A 20,219-nucleotide genomic window follows, 5' to 3' on the forward strand; every position below is an offset into this window, starting at 1 on the left:
TCGGTGGTGCCCTGCAAAAAAAACAACACAGTGGGTGCAAATGTAATCAAGACTTGGACATCATAAACCTACATTTGAGATATTGTACTGTGCAAAAGTCTTGAACCATCCCTCATTTCTTCATATATTGCTATAAAAATGTGTCTCATTGGTTCATCCCTTGAGCTAGGGGCCTTTCTTATTCTTGCATGATTAAAAGGTAATTTGAAAAAAAGAAAAAAAACTGTCGGACACCTGCAGAAAACCTGGAGAACCTTTGCTCATGATCGATTTAAAAGAGGCGCCTTGGTAGCAAAATATAAAAAGGAGGAGTGGCTCTTGCACATACTTTTGCACAGTACTGTTCAGTTCTACTCTAGCACAGTCCCAATAAATGTTGCCTCTTCTTCATTCTGGAATATATCTTTAAAGTTACAAATATCTAACATTAATTAATTCCACCTATAGCAGCATTAATAGTCTACACTATCTCCTATACCCATCCATCTATCCATATCCTATATTTGCTTAATCAAAGGCCAATGCAGAGATAAACGAAACAACCGCACTCTCATATTCACTCCGGGGGTCAATTTAGAATTACAAATTATCTTAACATGGATGTCTTTGGACAGTGGGAGGTAGTCATTATACCCAGAGATAACCCACACATGCAAACTCCACACAGAAAGGCCGAGCCAGGATTTGAACAGAGAACCTTCTTGCTGTGAGGCAACAGTGCCAACCACCCTGCAGCCCAGGTAGCTAATATACAACTTTTGTTTTTACTCTTAAAATATATCAATTGCAGCTTTCTGCTTTGAGATCTTGCCCTTTCAACTTCCTGTTCCTTTTTAGAAGTTTCTCATGGCAGCAATTGCTGGAGTCGATGACTCACAAAAACCTAGCGTATTATTAGGACACCTTGGAGACCATGTTCTTTTCAGGGGAGTGTAAGAGCCGACTGACAGCTATTAGAACTTTGGGGACTGTGCTTGTGACTACAACTTTTTCAAGTGCCCCAAGAGTTGGTAGAGGCATGTATGTGCATGTATATCCATGTGGATCAGTGCATGCATTCAGAAAAAAATATCTTGTGCATGAATCCCAAGGTGTCATGGTGTCATCTCACACTTACATTGGCTGCCTGAGGGGACTGCAGTTAGGCAGGCCATCTTTGTTGAAGGCACTCAGGTCACAGCGACACCAGTTATCAATGACATCGCCCTTTCCGGCACACCAGTATGAGCTCATTGTGGCGCTCTTGAAGGCCTGTAAAGGGTAACAGGTGAGAGAAATGCAATTATCTCTTGGAAAATGTGTGCGCTGTCCATCTGAGCTTACCCCACCCCCATATACCACACCGCCTACCTTCTCCCTTTCCACAATTGCCTTCCATGTGCACACACACACACACACACACACACACACACACACACACACACACACACCCCCCCACACACACACACACACACACACACACACACACACAGGCACACATCTTCCATCCCAATGACGACTTTCCATGGACGACATACATTACCTTTTGATTGTCCTAAAATGAACGAAGGGTAACGCAACTTCACCCTGATGGATGGAAACAGTTGGATAGTCCTAACTTGAAGAAGAAAGGACTGTCCAACTCAAAACCTGTTTCAGAGAGATTGATGTAGAGCTGACACCCCCCACCACCACCATTGTGACCTTTTCATTCTCACCTTTCCCAATTACCAAAAGGCAGGAGCACCTCAGTCGTACTGACAAGCTTGCAGTGTGATATTATAGATGCACTGCAGCTTTAAGGATGGAGAGTTTAGAGCTGTGTCAATCCCCCCCTCATTCTATGCATTTGGGCGTGAGATCTGTTAGTGGCGCTTTTGGTCTGACGGCAAAGTGGATAGAGGGAGAGGAGAGTGAGGGGGAGACACTAAGAGGTGACATCATCTCCGAACATCTCCTTGCGCTGCTTCATTTACGGGAGAGAGAAGAAAAAAAATCAAAGGCAGAAGCTCAGTCATCCTCTAAAAGGCAGCAAAATGCCAATATAACCGTCAAAGCAATAAAGTATAATGTCAGGGCTTTTCCTAAAGCCATAGGCATGATATAGAGTGAGTTCAAGGGAGTTCGCAAATACTCTGGCTCCCCCTCTCACACTATGGATCAATGGAGCTCTCAGTTATTTATACGGTCTAACTGGTTAGCAGTGCTGCCTCATGCATAATACTTTGGCGATGTGCTTGATCACGGTTGCAAAAAAAAGGGTCAGTAAAATCATGCGGAAACATTATCATCGGGTACCAGGCATCCAACAAACAGCAAAATAAGAGTCCCTCCTAAATTCTAATGCACCATGACATTAACTTATCAGGAAGCAAAGCGACCGATGAGACAACATATATCTCCAAGAAATGCATGCATGCCGTATGTAAACATGCACACACAAACTCAAATTAATGATTGATTTCCACAGATGGCCGTTTCATTTCACTGGAGAAATGCTACAGAGGGTTTCTGCAGTATGTTGATTAGATTAAATGACATTTAGAGATGATACTGTTATAGCATTTAGATGAAAGGCAGACAGTTCGGCCAAAAAAAGTCAAGGTATGATCTCAGAAACTGATGGTGGCACTTTTCAGCACACTGCCGTGTTAGCTGTAAAGGAAGCTCGACAGAGTTTCATGGGAACTGATTTCCTCTAATACCACGTGCTTTCACTCAAGAAGAAGTACCTCAAGAGTGCAAGTGACCTAAATGAGCAGCAGAGGAAAGACTGAGGGAAAATAAAAGAGGGAGTCTGGAGACGAAATGGAAAATAGGACAGAAAAGAAATATATAAATATATATATAATATAGCCTATGTGTATATAAATTCAACTTGATGAACAAGGAAACAAAAGTTTGAAAATGGAGACTTCCACCTCTCAAAGCAATCCCACACTTTACCAGGATGAGGATCCCTCAGCATTCGAGGCCTTCTCATTGAACAGTATATCTTCCAATGCAAGCCCCTCTAAATGGGCCTGCTGAATGGGCAGTTATTATTAGGGCATAAGTATGGACTGCAATCCATGACCATATAATAACCCAGATGGAAACCAAAAAAAAGTTATAACAATTCTCCCCCTCTTGCCTGAACACATGTGGCAAACTGCTGCCAGAAAACAACAGCAGCAGGAATTTTGCCACCTCACGTCAATGGGAAGCAGGCCACAGACAAAGGCAACACAAAAAAACTGAACTCGGGGGTCTGCGCACACACAAAGACTAGACAAATATGTGAAATGACCTTCGCTACCGGGGGCAAACGAGAGAAAGACCGCAGGACTGCCATACGTTTGCCACCATCAGATTCCTAGAAAAACCCCATATGGGTCTGCGCGCTTGATTGCATGGCTGCACATGTGAAAAACAGACAAAGCGATTACCACCGTGTTTATGTTTGAAGAGTAATGCAAGCCAGTCTCCACTGGGTAAACAGGGATTCTAATTGTGGTTTAGGGAATGAGGTGAGGAGTTTGGGCAGTGGGCATAACAAAGAGATGAAGGTTTATAGAAAGGCAAAAAAGAAGAAGAAGAAAAAAGGGGTCAGAGATAGTTATCTAACATTTAAGTGAAAATGTGTCAAATGTCTGGTGAGGACAGCAGCATGTAGCAAGGGTAGAAAAGAAAATAAAAAATCTTGGACCAGTCAAGATGGACAAACTCAATAAAGTACTCATGTCTATCAACTTATACTTTCAGGGCAATTACTATATTATGTATGCCTCATATTGGAATAGAAAGTGTTTTGACAAGGAAACATGTAGCTGAGCACTGACTGTAACACAGTAAGACGTATACGTACAGCAATGACAGATTTGCTTTCAGACACTGGTGATGTCCCTGTTGTCACAATGGATACAAGGATCTACCGTTTCTCAAATATGCCACTATTCATCCCCGCTGACCTTCCCGATAGTGAACGAATTGAGCTGAAATGTAATCGCTTCCTGCTTTGTACATAAGACAAGAGCAATGAACAGCAAGACCAATGAGCGTCAACGACAATTCCAGCCACACAAATCCCAAGCCTTGACGTCATTTAGACCCTGCAGACTCTCTGGCACCAAAACACAATGTGGACCTTTCACTTTCGTAGAAGCCGGTCGTGACTTACAAGAAGGCAAGTGAGGCCATTGTGACCTCTTTAATGTATTAATCTGTTTGTCTAGTCTATTCTGACCAAATTACTGTCTGTATTCAGAAGCTAATACACAAAAACACTGGCCAGCTGGCCCACTGTATTGATTTATAAGATAATCACCAGTGGTGGTAAAGAGTCTAAGTCAGACCACACAGCACATCATCAGTGTGTGTGCGCACACACATCCATGATTTTATGTGGCCTTTCCAATCATTCAAGGGTAATGGTGTTAACAAGGGGGCCAATGGGCTGCTTCTAGGAACCTTCTCAGAGGTAGCACTTCCAGGAAATGGGACACTAGGGACAGCTGGAAGGTTGGTTCACCCAAAGGTTGATCGGTGATTGTCATGTCCAATGACAACCTAAAACATCATAGAGGGTTAAAGATTTTAGAGGTTAACTCTGTTGGACAACATTCTCGACTTATCTGAGTTGTCAAGAAACAAATTCATGGTCTTTATAGTCTTATCTTAATTTGTCTTATATATGAATATATAGCTCTCACACACACACAAAAAAAAACTGCTGAGAAGAAGAATACAATAAAACAGAAAAATAAACCAGGGAACTGTATGTGAGACTGGTCCTTAAGTTGTCGATCCTTCTGTGCTTCCAATGAATCTGTTAAAGGTTCAATATGTGACCTTAGAGACACCACAGGGTGTAGCAATATAGCAGTGGAATCCCAATCTAAAACACATCAAGCACAACCAAAATTTAACTCAGAGCTCTCCAAACTGCTCATAGATATCGCAGTGATCTGAGTGTTTTCGTTGCAGGTGTTTAAACCAACAGGCACAGTTTATAAAGGGGAGCAGCTTAGCTTGCTCCAGACAACACAGAAGGGCCTTACATGCACTAACATGCAGTACAGCCAGAACTGCAGTCGAAACATTGAACAGAGCAGCTGAGATAAGAAACACACACAGAGGGAGCAGTAAAGTTTTTTTCGGTAAAGTAAACAGTTTTACACTACTACATCGAAATGAGGCAAATATATGTTTGCCACTCTTTTCAAAGTCTATTATATTTAAACTTAAACAGCTTGTCTGATGTTTGCAACAATGTACCCTGCTTTGAACCATTCACATGGGCCACATGCACATTGTGAAGGCTACTTCATTTGGGTCTCTGTGATAGGAAAGATCATTTTGTCAGGGTTGGAGCACAAAGTAAAGGTCTGCACTACTGCCAATGTAATGAATGCTTTGTGGGTTTTGACAAGCTCATCGTATATACGGGCCACACAGAGCGTGTATAAATCTATTTAATGATCTTCCATATAAGAGCATGCACTTTCGTCTGTACTGCGGCAACATTCCACGAGTCAAAACTTTGTCTGAATTTGACCGCAAAAAGTACTGATCTGAGCTGCATGGCATATAATTACCCATAGTTTACAACATCACTCAGTCTGTGTTGCTTTTTCCGATGTTATTTTTACACTAATTTACCTGAAAATTGATGAAAGTAATTGGACACGTGATTACTAAATGTCTGATTAGCTGTGTGTCATTTCAGCTTGAGGTCATGGACAAAAAGACCTCACATATGACTCAAAATGAACTGAGAATTGGAAGTTGCCATTTAGACTTAGATGAAGTTGTTTGTCAACATAAAGAGGAAACCACATCACTGAGGAACTTAATACTGAAGTGAGAGATTCGCCAGAAATCCAAGCTAGTTACTCTGCAAAAATCAATGGTTTTGTACATTCTAAAAATGGACTGGTTACAAGAAAAGTAGAAAATGTCATGGATGGAACCTTTTTTTAATAACTAAGAAAAAATAAACTAGGACAAAACCAAACCATGTTTGTTTTGCACAGCATGTCAAGAGTGTTAGGAAAAAAGGTATACCTGTTTGCGAACCAACCGCGAAATGTGGATCTCATGACCTCAGGTGGTTCAGCACAAGATGCAAACCATGAAAGAAACCCAGTGGCGTTTTGAAACAAATTTGCATGACTTATAAAGCAAGAAGAAAAAAAAAAAAAAAGAAGACATCACCCATTTGTTAGAATAACACTAACAGGAAGGTGTGCAGTAAAAAAACTCATGACCCATCACCTCATCTGTTAAGGATGATGGCGGTTCAGCTGTGGCTTAGCCATTGTTGGCTGCTGAGGGAACTGGCATACTTGCATTCATTGAGGATTTCGCTACTTGAAGGAGCAACAGGGTGGGTGTCAAGATCTACAGATGTATTCTGTCTCAAATGCTTTCAGATATATCAAAACTAATTCCATCAAACAACATTTCACCATTCAGCAGTGCAATAATTCAACAGCCCTTTGACTATTCAATTAATCACGATAGCTGAGTTGCTGTCAACTTGCAACGGACCAGATTAAAGAAAAATGGACTCACAATAAGCAAGTTGGGTTAAAGGCCTCAAGCTGCCACTGAATGAAGACAATAGAATATCAAACCATAGGGTGATTTTACTTGGCTTAATGTATATCTGTGCAGTTTTTGTATAGCTAAACTTTTGGCATTCAGTGTTAAACAGCTCAATGTCCGACGTGCCCTAACCGTATGTAGCTTGCTTCTTACACCTTCTATCCTCTTTTGCTCAATCCTGCTGCCTCTTTCACGCTGAACCTGTCACCCTCATCGACTCCACTCAAAATGTTGGACACAAAGTGCTCGAGAGGAGCTGCTGTGTAGGCAAGGCAGTGACGGCTCTGCACAGCGAAGAGCATTCTGACCCATTGGAGTCAGAACCAATTTGTTCAAAAGGTTTACCATAATTCAGTCAAAGCAACACAGGACGCAGAACTACTGGCAAGGGCCACAGGCGTAAGCTTATTTATCTACGAACTGCTATATTTTTTTCCCCTGGCACTGAAACAGTCTGTGAGAGTCACAGTCAGGACCTGTGCATTTGCATGTATACTTCAGATCCACCTCTGATAAATCCAATCCAATCCCATGGCTGGTTCCAGTCAAATTCAAGTAAGAAGCAAGTTTAAATCAAGCAAAGTCAGAAAAAAGAAGAAACTGAAGGCATTGACTACCAAGACAAAGATGGAACAAAGCTCAAACCTATCCTTCCAAATGCAAAATGTTATCGCCACACGAGTAAAGACGATGCAGGATCCATGCATTTCCCAGAGTAAATTTTACATGTGAAATGACCTTTACATCTCTGGGAGATCATTAATCCACTGGTGAGACGCTTGATATTAATGTGCTTCTTACGATATTTGAACCGGTGAATTAGGAAAAGAATAAATCTCACAAATCCTCTGCTTTTGAACTGTGCAGGCAGTTCTGGTTTAAATTGACAAGATTTTGGGATACTTCAAAGGGGAAGATACCGCACACTCTTGTCCATCATGCTGAATTTATTGTACAAACAACGTTTCGGCCAGGGTGGCCTTTCTCAAGTTTTTACAAAAGTTTTTGAGATTTTGGGATAAACATAAAACACGTAAAAATAAGATGAAGGTGAATGAGATTCTGTATGGCGTGTTCATAGCACTGAAACATCAGCATGAGAAGCTGCTGCTGCCATTTTTTTGATGCGACTTTTCAATGCTATATCCACAACACGCAATTTTTTATTCACACCCTCTGTGTGTGTGCGTGTGTCTGTGTATGTATGGGGGGGGGATATATTAGAGCTGGATATTATACAAATCCGGACAATTTGAACCTAATCTAGCGTCTTGGATAGATAAGAGGTTTCTCCTCTATTTGGGTGTGCCCAACCAAGACGTTAAGTTATTACTCAGGTAATCATGTAGTATTAACTGATAGGATCAGTATTGTATTCAAGATATCAGTTTTACCCTTATTCTTAACTGGTCTTTGGTAATTTTAGCACTGTGTGGGTGTACAAAGCAATACTAAAAAACACTCTGAGAGCTAACAGGACGAGCTGATGTGCAGGTCTACAACTTCTGCTTCTCAGTTCAGTTTCTTTTCATATCTGCCTGTTGTCTTTACAATGAAAGCGAAATATACCCCTTTGGCTTAACATGTCATAGATATGAAAGCAACATGACATGTCCTGTCAAACAGCCACGCAGCCCTGGTGAGGTCACTGAAAGATGCCGGTAACTGAGGAAGGAGGGAGGAAAGGAGCTAAAGAAAGATTGACAGATCCATTGAAGCCAGACAGGGGCCATGCACAGACACATGCATCCATATAGCTGTACATGCAAACATGTATGCAAACATACATAGAGATACAATCGCTAGCCCCCTAATCATAAACTGGACAACTAAGCTTCTATTTTGATTGCTCCCGTGGATTTCTGGTGAAAGAAAAAGGAGCTCATTTCTGAGAAAGCTTTTGCAACATGGCAGCTGTCTTTCCTGATAGACCCAGCCAAGTAGAAAGATAAGTCTCGCGCAAAAATGCGTGTGTGAGACAGACACACACAAAGACAGAGAGATAAAGAGTGGCTGTGTGCGTGGATGGGCAAGTTGCCGCTTGTCTCTAATGCAATATACGTATGTGCCATTCTGACTGGCAGCAGCTGTGGCCAAGAAGAGAAGCGAAAGCGAGAAAAAGAGAAGCGGAGTGATGGACTCCCCTCCCTCCCCAGAGGTCGATGACATCAATAAGAAGCTAATAATCCTGCCTCAAGCTACCTCAGAAGGGCTTGCCAGAGCAATCCACTGCAGTCTAGTCCTTCTCCTCCTTCTCATACATCTCCAAGTCCCCAGAAGACCGCGGGCGGGTTGGGGGAGAGAAAAGGATGGGTAGGGAGGTGTTTGGAAGAGTGGGAAAAGAGACATTTTGCTCTTCCTTGCGTTTAGGTATTGACAAAACCCACTATGGGCCGTCTGCTATTGATTACGCCTTCTTTTCTTTGGGACTCTAGTGCTTGTTATGAGAGGCACGTACAGAGGGGTTACATTTTGTGTGTGTGTGTGTGTTTTTGTGCATTTATCTATATACAAGTATATATTAATGAAGGTATGATAATAAGATGCTTGGTTACAGGGTGCATAAACCACTCTGCTGTTTGCGGGCTTTGAATCACCTGCTTTTACTTACACATAGACTATAAAAGAACACGCACAAGATGTTAGGTCGGATAACAAACACTAAATGAAGCACAAACAGGGTAAAATGTGGTCAACTAAATGTCAAGTGAAGCCAGAGCCTCTTCCTAAATTAGCTCCTGGAAAACAAATCTGAAATGATTAACTTTCATTGTAAAAAGATCCAAAGACTTTCATAAAGGATGAATCATAAACACAGCATGTGGCCATCTAGCTGATATTACATTCAACTGTGCTTGCTTGTTGAGACACATGTATACACCTCACATCTATACACATCGACTTCCCCACATGAGAAAACCATGATGTCATCTTTTCTATGCCCTCTGCGTTACAGTACACATTTCCAGTGGTCAAAGTTAACCAACGTATGCCATCTAGTGGGTAAATATTACAATTGCAGCACATAAACGTTTCAGTGGACAAAAAATATATATAGAATTTGAAGGATTACGCCATCGTCTCACAGCATGAGTTTGCATAGGTAATAAAACACGCTGAACAATGAATGGATACCTCCTAAAAGAACAGAATAGAGGGTTTGGGGTTGCGACTTTTGTCACAGGGCAGCACAACATACAGTACTTGTATGATTCTATTTGCTCCAGACTTACAACATGCAGATGTTGTAATAAAATCACATTGAAACTTTTATGCGTTACTGCTAATAGGTTGATACAGATAGTTTTCAACTTAATTATGCAGCACTAAAATGTCAGATTTAAAAAGAAACCCAGTGTTACTGAATTACAACATTTTTTTTTTTGTTTTTGGTACAATGATTTGTTATATCCATTATCAATATCTGGTTTTGTGGTCTCGGTCTGTCTCTCTTCCTCCACACACACACACACACACACACACACACACACACACACACACACACACACACACACACACACACACACACACACACACACTCACACACACACAACACCTGCAGAAAAGCACACATAGTTTCCTACTCCCACGCTTCTTTCTCACCTCTTTGGTGACATTGTCTTGGACCAGGCTGTAAAGGGGCACAACACGGCTGACGTCCAGCAGGACAGGGATGGGGGAAGGCTGCTCTCCACCCCGGCTGTTACCGCCTCGGCCTCTCCCTGACACTCCTCCCACCAAGGCCTGGTGATGGCACAGGTGGCAGCCAGCTGGACAGCTTCCCTTTTCCTCGCAGCGGATCTCGACACCTTTCACCATGTCGTCAGACAACAACTGGCTCTTCTGCAGAGCCAACAGGTAGTTGATGAAGGGAACTGACTTAAGCTCACGACGTCCTCCACCACCAACTCCCTGGTCTGTTGCCTCTGGAAGAGCAGGCCGGAGGGGAAGAGGTGGTATGTCGGTACGGAGGCATGGGTAAGAATGGACAGGGAAAAGACAAACAGTTAATAACACGGTGATGGTGGTGGGGCATTCTCATTTAGAGTGCGAAATATAATTAAATGTTCAGCTGCATAAAGCACCTTGGATTACCTTGGATTTACTTATAAGGAAAATAAATGGAATAAAAAAACAAAAAGCAAAAAATAGAACTAAGCCCTAGTTGCACTCAGGGTTCAAAGCGATGAAAGAAGAATGGAAAAGAGGAGAAGGGGACACAAAAAACAGCTGTTGTCACCATCCTTCAATTTTTTAAGTTCTATCCTGGTGTGTTATGGCAGGATAACACAAATTGAAACTGACCAAACTTCTTAAAACATTGTTTCACCACTGCAAAGCAGACAGACTACCTAGATGTGCCTAATCCACTCTATAACACGGTGTGTTCATCCTCAAGTAGAACTCTTCTGACATCTAGTGGCCCCTCGCTATAATTACTGGCTTACAATAACAAACACTTTCACATCTGGATATTTTAATCGAGTGGTGGGTTGAAGGCTTCTCCTTAACTTCTCTTTCAAATATATATTTTTTCTTTTTTGTTTAGTTATTGGAATGCTCTTAAATGCTTACTTGTTCATTCAAGAGTTGACCAATCAAAATAGTTCTTTGAAGCACAGGTGCAGTGAGGATCTTTTTTGGCAGGCACTTTGCTGTTTGTGCAGCGCGGTTCAAAATAAGGCGAATAAAACACAGGGTAATACTTTCATCTTGATGCAATGTGTTTCAGAGTAAAAAAGAAAATGTCTTCAATACTTCGGGACTTTGCGTCGACAGCCCACGCAGCAGCCAATCAAAACAGCCGTCAGACCCGACGCTGTACGTATTGCGTAACCCCATGACTCTGCGCATGAGAAGTCGTCAACACTGCAGTCTTTCACTAACAGGCAGCTGCAATAGCAGAAAGGCTGCACGCCCACTCCACTTTCAGCTAGCAAACACTGGAAGAGAGGTAACGTTAAAGAATAGAGATAACGGAGGAGCACCAGATGTGTCATTTTTGGATGCACGTTCTTCTTAATCAACGCAGTGATGCTGTTGAATGACACTGTCGTGTTGCCTTTAGACCTAAAGACAGCGTTAACGTTTGTTATGTTGAGAGGCCTTCGATGTACTTGTCATTTGTAAGCCAGGACGGCAATGTCAACCAATTTTAAGGCAATAACAGAGCATGGTGAGGCAGTTAGGGCCACATATCCTTGCTTAAAGCTGCTTGTAATTATCATTGCATGACATCGCGGGTCTGTGAGCTCACCGACACGTTAGCTGAAAACACTCAGCAGTTAGCCTGACTTTAACACTTAATTTCTTTGCAAAGAAGTTGATGTGGTCAGTTTGTAACATATGTATGGTTTTCTAGGGATATCCTTCAGACTGTCGGTAAATGCAATGCAACTGCTCATATTAATTAATGTATGCTTCCCCCAAACAACGGACACGTAAACACAAAAAAAACAGCTGCTAGCCATGCTAGTTAAAGCTATCAGATATTAAGCTGCAAAATAAAGTCAACTAACGTAGCATTTTGGAAACGGCAAGGTTTGTGTCATATTCAAAATTACAGCCGTGACATCTAGAAAGAAAGTACACTACTGTACTGCTTTGAGGGACTGACAAAATATGTTTGTATAAATACAGACATTGTGTAGATCGTCATTGGCGTCAAACTGTTTTCACTATTATTAAATAACTTGTGACAGCATTTCCCAGTATAATCAGAACAGTTGAATGAAAATAATTGGTTGCAGTTTAATAAACTACTCAAATTAGGCTCATCCTAGTAAAATCCTCATTTCAGGTGTTGTGGCAACGTTTTTGTTTGTAAGTTAACGTAAGGGAATTTTTCTGTGTGGCATATTGTTGTTTCTGATGCTACAAGTATATATTTGTGTTGATCTATATTTATTTATTTTGTAAGATTTTCAGTGCAGGACTTGTTACAGAGGAAACTACTGTCAATGTGTCACAGAATGTCAATATTGGTTTGGACTTTTACTGGCTTTTTCCCCAACATAACACTGAACTGTTAACCATAACAGACTGAATATGATCATAATGATTCTTACATTGTCATCAGCACATGTTATGGGTCAATTTTACTTAAACAAATTTCACACAGAATGGGGAAAATGTTACAAAACTTCTTTTTTTGTTTGTCCCCCCCCCCACTTAAGGAAAAGACCATAATGGCAGCGGTGTGCTCACCACTGGACCCAGATCTAATGAGGGAGGTTCTTGAATGCCCTATCTGTCTGGAGACCTACAATCAGGAACAACTGAGACCCAAACTCCTGCAGTGTGGCCACACGGTATGTCGGCTATGTCTGGAGAAACTGCTGGCCAATACCATCAACGGCGTCCGCTGCCCTTTCTGCAGCAAGGTCTCCCGTATGAGCAGCATCTCCCAGCTGGCGGATAATCTCACTGTGCTCAAGATTATAGACTGCACTATGTCCTGCAGTGCTGCTGCTGCTGTGCTAATGTGCAAGTCCTGCTGCAACCGCCTACCAAGACAATACTGCCATGACTGTGCCACAGTTCTTTGTGAGCTCTGTAAAGGGGAGGGCCACTTGCATCAAGGTCATTCGGTACAGCCCATAAGGCTGGCTGCTGAGCAACGCCGTAAAGAACTGGGTGGTAAGCTGTCTGCTCTACGTGATGTTATGGGAGAAATTCAAAAGAAAAAGAGAACAATTGAAAGCATTTCCAAGTCCCTGAGACAAAAGTACCGGGCGGTTCAGCAGGAGTACACTACAGCTGAGCTCCGTTTTCAAGAGGAGCTCAGCAGATCCCGGAGGACATTCACGGTCTCCATGGGCGAAGTGGAAAAGCTAAATGCTCAGGTCCTGGAGGAGCAGACCTATCTTCTTAACATTGCAGAGGTAAAAGTGGTGTCGCGCTGCGATTATCTGACAATGCGAGTGAGGCAGAGTGACATCGCCTTGCTTAAGGATGATGGTGCAGGCAGTGATGATGAGGAGCTGGATCTGAGGAGCAGTTTACCCACACAGTTCCAGCTGCAAGAGCCAGCACTCATCAGAAAGGAACAGTCTAAACCTGTAGAAGTGGGCCATTTGATGACCAACACTTATACTGTCAATACAGATGATGAGGAGGGGGCATTGGAGATTGCAATTGAGGGTGATGTAGAGGGTGTTGCTGGGGCGATAGGGGCTATAGGTGGTGCTGTGGGGTTTCCAGTGGATCTTTACCGAGATATTGACATGGTTTCAGCACTAGAAGACACAGTTTGTGGTTCACCAGGCAGCTTTAAATCAAAGTCCTTGGATGCAGGAGGGGAATCACCTGCTGGGGTAAGGTCAGGGCCCCCAGTCTGCCAGTTTGTAAAGAAGATGGGCTGTAAGGGAACTCTACCTGGCATGTTTAATTTACCAGTCAGCATCTGTGTAACACCACTGGGTGAGGTACTGGTGGCCGATCGCGGCAACTGTCGTATCCAGATTTTTAATCGCAAAGGATTCCAGCGTGAAATCCGACGTAATGCCAGTAGCATCGACAATTTTGTCCTGAGCTTTCTTGGGGCTGACTTGCCTAACCTAATCCCCTTATCCATTGCCGTGACTCCACAAGGCCTGATTGGTGTCATTGACAACTATGATAATTCAGTTAAAGTGTACACCATGGATGGGCACTGTGTGGCTTGTCACAAGAACCAGCTGATTAAACCCTGGGGCATTACGACCATGCCATCGGGCCAGTTTGTGGTGTCAGACGTGGAAGGGGGCAAGCTGTGGTGTCTTGCAGTGGACCGCAGCGTAGGTGTGGTCAGCTACAACCGGTTATGCTCCGCTGTCCGGCCAAAGTTTGTGACATGCGATGCAGCTGGAACGGTCTATTTCACCCAGGGCCTTGCTGTGAACTTTGAGAAACGCCAGAGTGAGCCCCAGCTTGAGGGCGGCTTCTCCATTGGTTCAGTTGGCACCGATGGCCAGCTTGGCAAACAGCTCAGCCATTTCTTCTCAGAGACGGAGGACTTCCGCTGCATCACTGGCATGTGTGTGGATGCGAACGGGGATTTGCTGGTTACAGACAGTGGTAGAAAAGAAGTCCTACATTTTCCCAAAGAAGGTGGATTCAATATTCTAATTCAAGAAGGGCTATCCTGCCCCGTGGGAGTGGCCACCACCCACAAAGGACAGCTGCTGGTGCTTGATTCTTGCGACCACTGTGTCAAAGTCTACACATACATTCAAAGGAGGCATTCCTCCACTTCCTAGAAGAACTGGCCAGACTCATCTCTTCTCAACACAAGAGGTTTATTAGGTGTGTTTTAGTTGGTCTGTATAGATGCTTTGGAAAGGAAGAAACTTACTATTATTAGGGACTTTTGTTTGGCTGCAGTCTTGAGAATTCTCACTCTAGCTTTCATTGGGTTATTAGATGAATGTTTCAGCCAAATCAGGTTAAGTCCAAAGCTTACTGGATTTAAATTTAGTACCTCAAATTTAATATTGTTAGCTTACTGTATCACAAGAGACCCTGTGACATTTTTTTAGAGGAAATGCACCGGCAAGTTGTCCCGCTAAACTGAGCAAGGGAAGCCAGTGACGTCCGAGCTTTGAGGCAGAAAGCAAAGACGATATGCCTTTCCCTCTTACTGGCCACTCGATCCACCTGTCAACCCATCTGTGCGTGATGCTTTCACCTTATTTTGGCTCAGCTTTGTGCCAAAAAAATTGAGAGGAAGAAGAGCTGAGGATGAACTTGTATTGACATGCAAAATAAAGCATACCAAGGCTTTTGGCCTGTGAAGCACTTTATTATTGACACGTCACTGTGTCGACGCATGAGGTTTAAGTAGCACACACTAACATTGATGTTGCTAAATGCAGCTGGCAGCTTTAAAGTTCACTTCCGTTTCAGCTAATGTCAAAAAGTAACCGAGTACCAGCATTCATTAACTTGCATTTAGTAACATTCAGGGAACATCAAATGTAGAATATTAAGTTACCCACAGACAAGCGTGTTAAATGGCAAAATTCCAACCTGATGTGCTGTGAAGTGACTATAGTGCAATGCTGGTATGGCTAGTTAATGAAGTTTCATGGATTTATATTTGTACTAATACCACACTCATCGTCTACATAGGTCTGTAGTAATGGAAAGAAGAAGGAAAAAAAAATTTGTTGAAGCTTCTTTAAGGGTCGCAGAGTTAATTACGGTCGGAAATGGGTTTAATGTTTTCTGTTATGCAGACGAGACTCTAATAGTTTTTTTTTCTACATATCAATACTGCCACACGCCTCCGTCCCAATGTGAGAAAACTAATGGAACATTCTGGAACGGTCTCTCAGCTTCAGTGACATTTTCAGAGGAAAGGTCAGTAAAACCCTTTGCTTGTCCTACACGCCCTGCCCCTTGTGTTTTTAGGAGTATATGTACATACAGAAACCTCTGGTGACTTTTCAGCCACAGCCTCATTACCTTGTCACAATACGGCAGCTTGGTTTAATTAAAAGTAAGATAAAAATTCTTGGCATGTGCTCCAGATCAAATTTCAGCTGTTCAGCTCTCCTCATTTTTTTTTTCCCTGCAATGTTCACATAGAGCAGCTCTAAACAGAGGAGAAATATCTTTCACGCCCCACATGAGCTTTGTTGCTTGGTGTCTGTAAATGTCTTTAAATGTTTGAAGGATTTGTGTCTTCTTGTTCACCGGGCAGCTTGTGCGCAGTTGTGTCGTGCGAACGAGATGCTGCCATCCCAGCGGAGTCAAAATAACTCCAGCACCCGGATCACAACCATGACGGTGCAGAAGGGAACATGTGGTACGAAACTGGATTAGAGGCTCTGCGAGGTGATCTAAGGTTCGACCCGAGACTGTCGGTGTCACAAACGTGGTTCACTTCTTACTTCTGCATCGTCATGGCAACATAACCCTCTGTTCAAGATAAGCGATCCAGAAATGTTTTTGACCGTTTTTTTTTTCACTAGACTAGCACCTTCCTGAGCAATATTCTAATTCAGAGAAATGCTTATAAGATTTAAAACTCAAGTAAGATTTAGACCGGAAGTAATTTTTTTCCCCCTTAAGCTTCAAATTTTTTTTCTTCTTCTTGAATTTCTTTTAATTTGATCTTCTTGTATTTTATAGTGTGGTTGACAGAAGAATTAACATTTTCAAGTGAGCACACCTGCCCCACTAGTTTGATATGTTTAAAGATGCCGGAGTTGCAAGGGAATGACTGCGTCTGTCTTACCTAGATAACATACAGGACGCAACACACCACCCGAGTACGTAGTCTCGATAGAGTCAGATCAATGGGGCAATGACATTAACATAATTTACTATTTCAGTTAGTTGTTTTGTTTGGGTTTTTTTTTTTGCCAGTTTTCCTTCCAGGCTTTGGCCTCAGCAACTAAGTAGCTTTCAGCCTTTATTAGGTTTTATTTTCATGCATGCTTACACGTAGGAGCGTTCTTCCTGTGAGAAATGTACAACGTTAAATCCATGTCACATGGTGTCAACACTGCCTCCTTTTTTCCTGAACGTGCCCACATTCAGAACCACGTGCTGGATACAGTAACTTGTTGCGACAAACCCACGCTTAGCGGGACCTCAGTGGTTTGGGTTTGTCAAGCCATATAACCAAAAGTTACCCTCCATACGGTAACCCCCATGTTGAGTAGTCCAGGCCTCAGATGTCTGCCACCCGAATTAACGTTTACAAACGGGACTCCAGAAAAGGTGCTCCTTAAGCCGTCGCCCGTTGTGTCCCCGTGCCTGCTGGCATGATCGAAGGCGGCAGAGTAACGCTGCAGTGGTAATTTAGTTATTATAACTTAACATAGACGGCCGTATACACTGGCAGCGCATAGATAGTTTACATAAGACTGGTCTCAGTCAGCATGTGTGTACTTTCATCGTTTTACCATTAAGATATATTTTTAAGAATTATGATTTGAATTCTGCATGAGAAATATAAGAATAAGACAAGTTTAGTCGAAGAAAATATTTAGTGACTGAAACGGGCAATCAAGTTAATCATCGGTAGCCCTACGTCAATACTGTGTGTGACATATTCTATGACAGTAAATGGGCATCTTCCAGCCCACTTGCGCATCGGAGCACATTGCATACTGACTCAGTTTCAGCCTTAAAAATGAATAATTCACAAAGCTGACCTTAAACTCTGCATCTGGAGCACTGCTGACTCTAAATGCAACGGAAATATATCTCTGAGAATCAGACTGTTTTTTTTTTTTAGATATTTCTACGTAAGTGAAGAGATGAGGAGAAATGTGAAGCGAAGCTTAACCGTCACATCGAGTCACAGCGTGTGATGTTTGAGGTGATGCGTTTGTTTCACTGTTAAGCCGTGCGACATTCCAGCACTAAATGGATTTTTGATTCAATACTGTGTTGACTTCATGTTTTCGTGGCTATCGCTTCTTTAGGAATCACTAGAAGTAGTTGTAATAAGAGAACATTCAATATTTTAACAGTTACTGAAAAAAAAGCAGAAAATGCCAGAAAAACTCAAGTGTCCTTGTGTCAGTGTGGTGAACATCCAAGTGTCTCGCATCATCTTAGTACATTTTATTCCATTTCACTGGAGATTTTTTTTTTTTGCAAAGAGTTAATTCACGCTGCCTCTTTTTTTTTTTTTTTTTTTAAATTTTTTTCAATTTAATCAATGAACCAAACTCTAATGCCCTTCACATTGTGTTCTTTTGAGACTACATATTTTACAATGTGTTGAAGAAATTAAGACGTCTGTGTGTACTCAAATTCATGTGTGTATTGTTGATAATCTGAGTGCAATAAACACGTATGAACCAAATCTAAAATATCCGTGTCTGTGATTATTGATACCGCCACACATGAAACAGCTTTCATTTTGTGTGTGCATTGTACAAAGCAGAAGCCTTTTGGTTTAGGGTTACTTCCTGGCTGTAGAGTTTGATTCACACATGTCAGAATACTGTAGGTAACTGTGGGTTATGGCAAAAGAGAAAACATAACAATATCTCTATTTATAACTTCTTCCATGCTGGAGATCCGGAAATGTAAAAAATATGGCAATTAGAAAAACAAAGTTCATTGATGATGGCCTTTCAAAAAATCCCACTGACTGATGACATAGATGGAAACACATGAAATATAAAGAATTAAAAACATAAAATTAGTGGTACTGATATTTTAACTTAGAAGCGCTGCAAATTTACAGTTCAGATAAACAAAATTTTCCTATTTCACATATTGGTTCTTTCGGTCTCCCTGCGGTTCGTCTCAGCTTCTCTGTGAATGCAGAATGTCTGCAGTCGCCGAGCGTGTCAGGATTTAGCGCCGTCCTACCTTTAAATCATCTGGAGCGTGAGGACTCTTACAGCACGTGTAGCTTTTATAAGCCTTGATGAACTCACACATGCAACCCCTACAGCTGTGAGATCAGTAAAGACTGCAAAGGTTAAATGATTTAGCCTCGGGAGTGAAAATTGAGGCCCAACTTCAATTTTGTCCTTGCACACTCCTCCTGAAACTCTTCATTACCAAGGCGGCCCATCTCTGGAATAACCACGTGGAACTCATATTTCTGGATAAGTTGAGCTTCCTGCTCTCCGGACACAAAACACATCCGCAACAAAAATTTCAGCACAGAGTCTTGTGAGAGGCAGCCAATGTGGCTGGCTAACATAAAGGGAGCACGCATGAGGCATGATTGGAACTGAGCGTGAGATTGGGTCAGTCTTAACCACAGATAATAAAACAACTCCTGCTTTCAAGCAGAGGGAATATGAGCCCGGAGAGCAAAGAAGCATTGAAATGCATATTCCCTCTCTTATGTACATCACCAAGTAACACGTTCACATAATGTTAAAAGGTTTTTCAGACATCGGGTTGAAAGAGGTGTTGCATGTTGTACAATATAAGAAGGATATTACTTCTTTAGATCATTAAGGCATGTAAACCCACTCTGGCAGAGCCCTCTCCCCAAAGAAATGGACTAGTTCCTTACAACAGTGAACATGATATAGCATTTTGCTCCTTTAAAAGCCCTTAAGGGGAGAGAAAGTTTAATATTCTCCCAAAGTAAACATACTTAACCATTGCTTCGAGCGAACTACAGAAAAGCAGCGCCTAATTTAGCACAACTTTCGCGCTTTGTTCTTTCAAGCCTTGATGAGCTCAGTGTGCCAGGGTTAGTTGAGCATTATGCCAGTTTCCAACCGAGTCTCAGCGGATATGAAAGAACATGTATTGAATTAAGAACATTTTTCAGGTGCTTTGATTTTCTGCCACTTTATGCTCAATGTGTAAAACCTTTGTGCTTACATTACAGATTCAGAATGTTGAAACGCTTGCAATCGATGCAATTCTGATTTCTGATTTCTTGTAGACGAAAGTCTCCCCACAGTATACTGGCAGAGAAAACAGATTTGCTATATCACTCCTTTTTTACTGTTTGTCCTACAGCACAAGCTAAACGTCCAGGTCACAAATGAAAATTAGCTTTTTTTTCTTTTGGGGTCACGCTATGTCAAAGTAATGTTTGAATTAATCAAATTCACCCGAAGACGGATAAAGGGATGAGTTCATAAATGTTCAAATATAACCTTGTATACTTTATATTCAGATAGCGATTAATCCTCCTGCTCTCCTGCTTTTCTACTTAAGTATAACAAATA

General features: G+C 42.0%; 2 protein-coding genes across 4 annotated transcripts in view; one reads left to right on the forward strand and one right to left on the reverse strand.

Annotated features, from left to right (window-relative positions):
• astn2 (astrotactin 2) overlaps positions 1 to 20,219 on the reverse strand; it is a 285,626-nt gene that overhangs the window by 44,166 nt on the left and 221,241 nt on the right. For both annotated transcript variants that reach the window (XM_075456540.1, XM_075456539.1), the window contains exons 17-18: positions 10,171 to 10,493; positions 1,118 to 1,251 (exon numbers count right to left, since the gene is read on the reverse strand). In XM_075456540.1, coding sequence (XP_075312655.1) covers positions 1,118 to 1,251; positions 10,171 to 10,493 — 457 coding nt within the window. The remainder of the gene's footprint in view (positions 1 to 1,117; positions 1,252 to 10,170; positions 10,494 to 20,219) is intronic.
• On the forward strand, positions 11,427 to 18,372 carry trim32 (tripartite motif containing 32). 2 transcript variants are annotated; one of them, XR_012768458.1, is made up of 3 exons: positions 11,427 to 11,521; positions 12,744 to 15,909; positions 16,253 to 18,372. XR_012768458.1 is itself a non-coding variant. In XM_075456541.1 (2 exons), the coding sequence occupies exon 2, from the start codon at positions 12,756 to 12,758 to the stop codon at positions 14,805 to 14,807; it is 2,052 nt and encodes a 683-aa protein (XP_075312656.1). In that variant the 5' UTR covers positions 11,427 to 11,521; positions 12,744 to 12,755; the 3' UTR covers positions 14,808 to 18,372. The 2 variants fall into 2 exon arrangements, 1 of the variants encoding a protein (XP_075312656.1); XM_075456541.1 differs by having other exon boundaries at positions 12,744 to 18,372.

The sequence above is a fragment of the Odontesthes bonariensis genome, chromosome 22, assembly GCF_027942865.1.
Source record: "Odontesthes bonariensis isolate fOdoBon6 chromosome 22, fOdoBon6.hap1, whole genome shotgun sequence".
In the NCBI taxonomy this organism is placed as follows: domain Eukaryota; kingdom Metazoa; phylum Chordata; class Actinopteri; order Atheriniformes; family Atherinopsidae; genus Odontesthes; species Odontesthes bonariensis.

Excerpts from the sequence above, each read along its gene's own strand:
- trim32 (XM_075456541.1), top strand. The coding sequence starts at position 12,756 with ATGGCAGCGGTGTGCTCACCACTGGACCCAGATCTAATGAGGGAGGTT.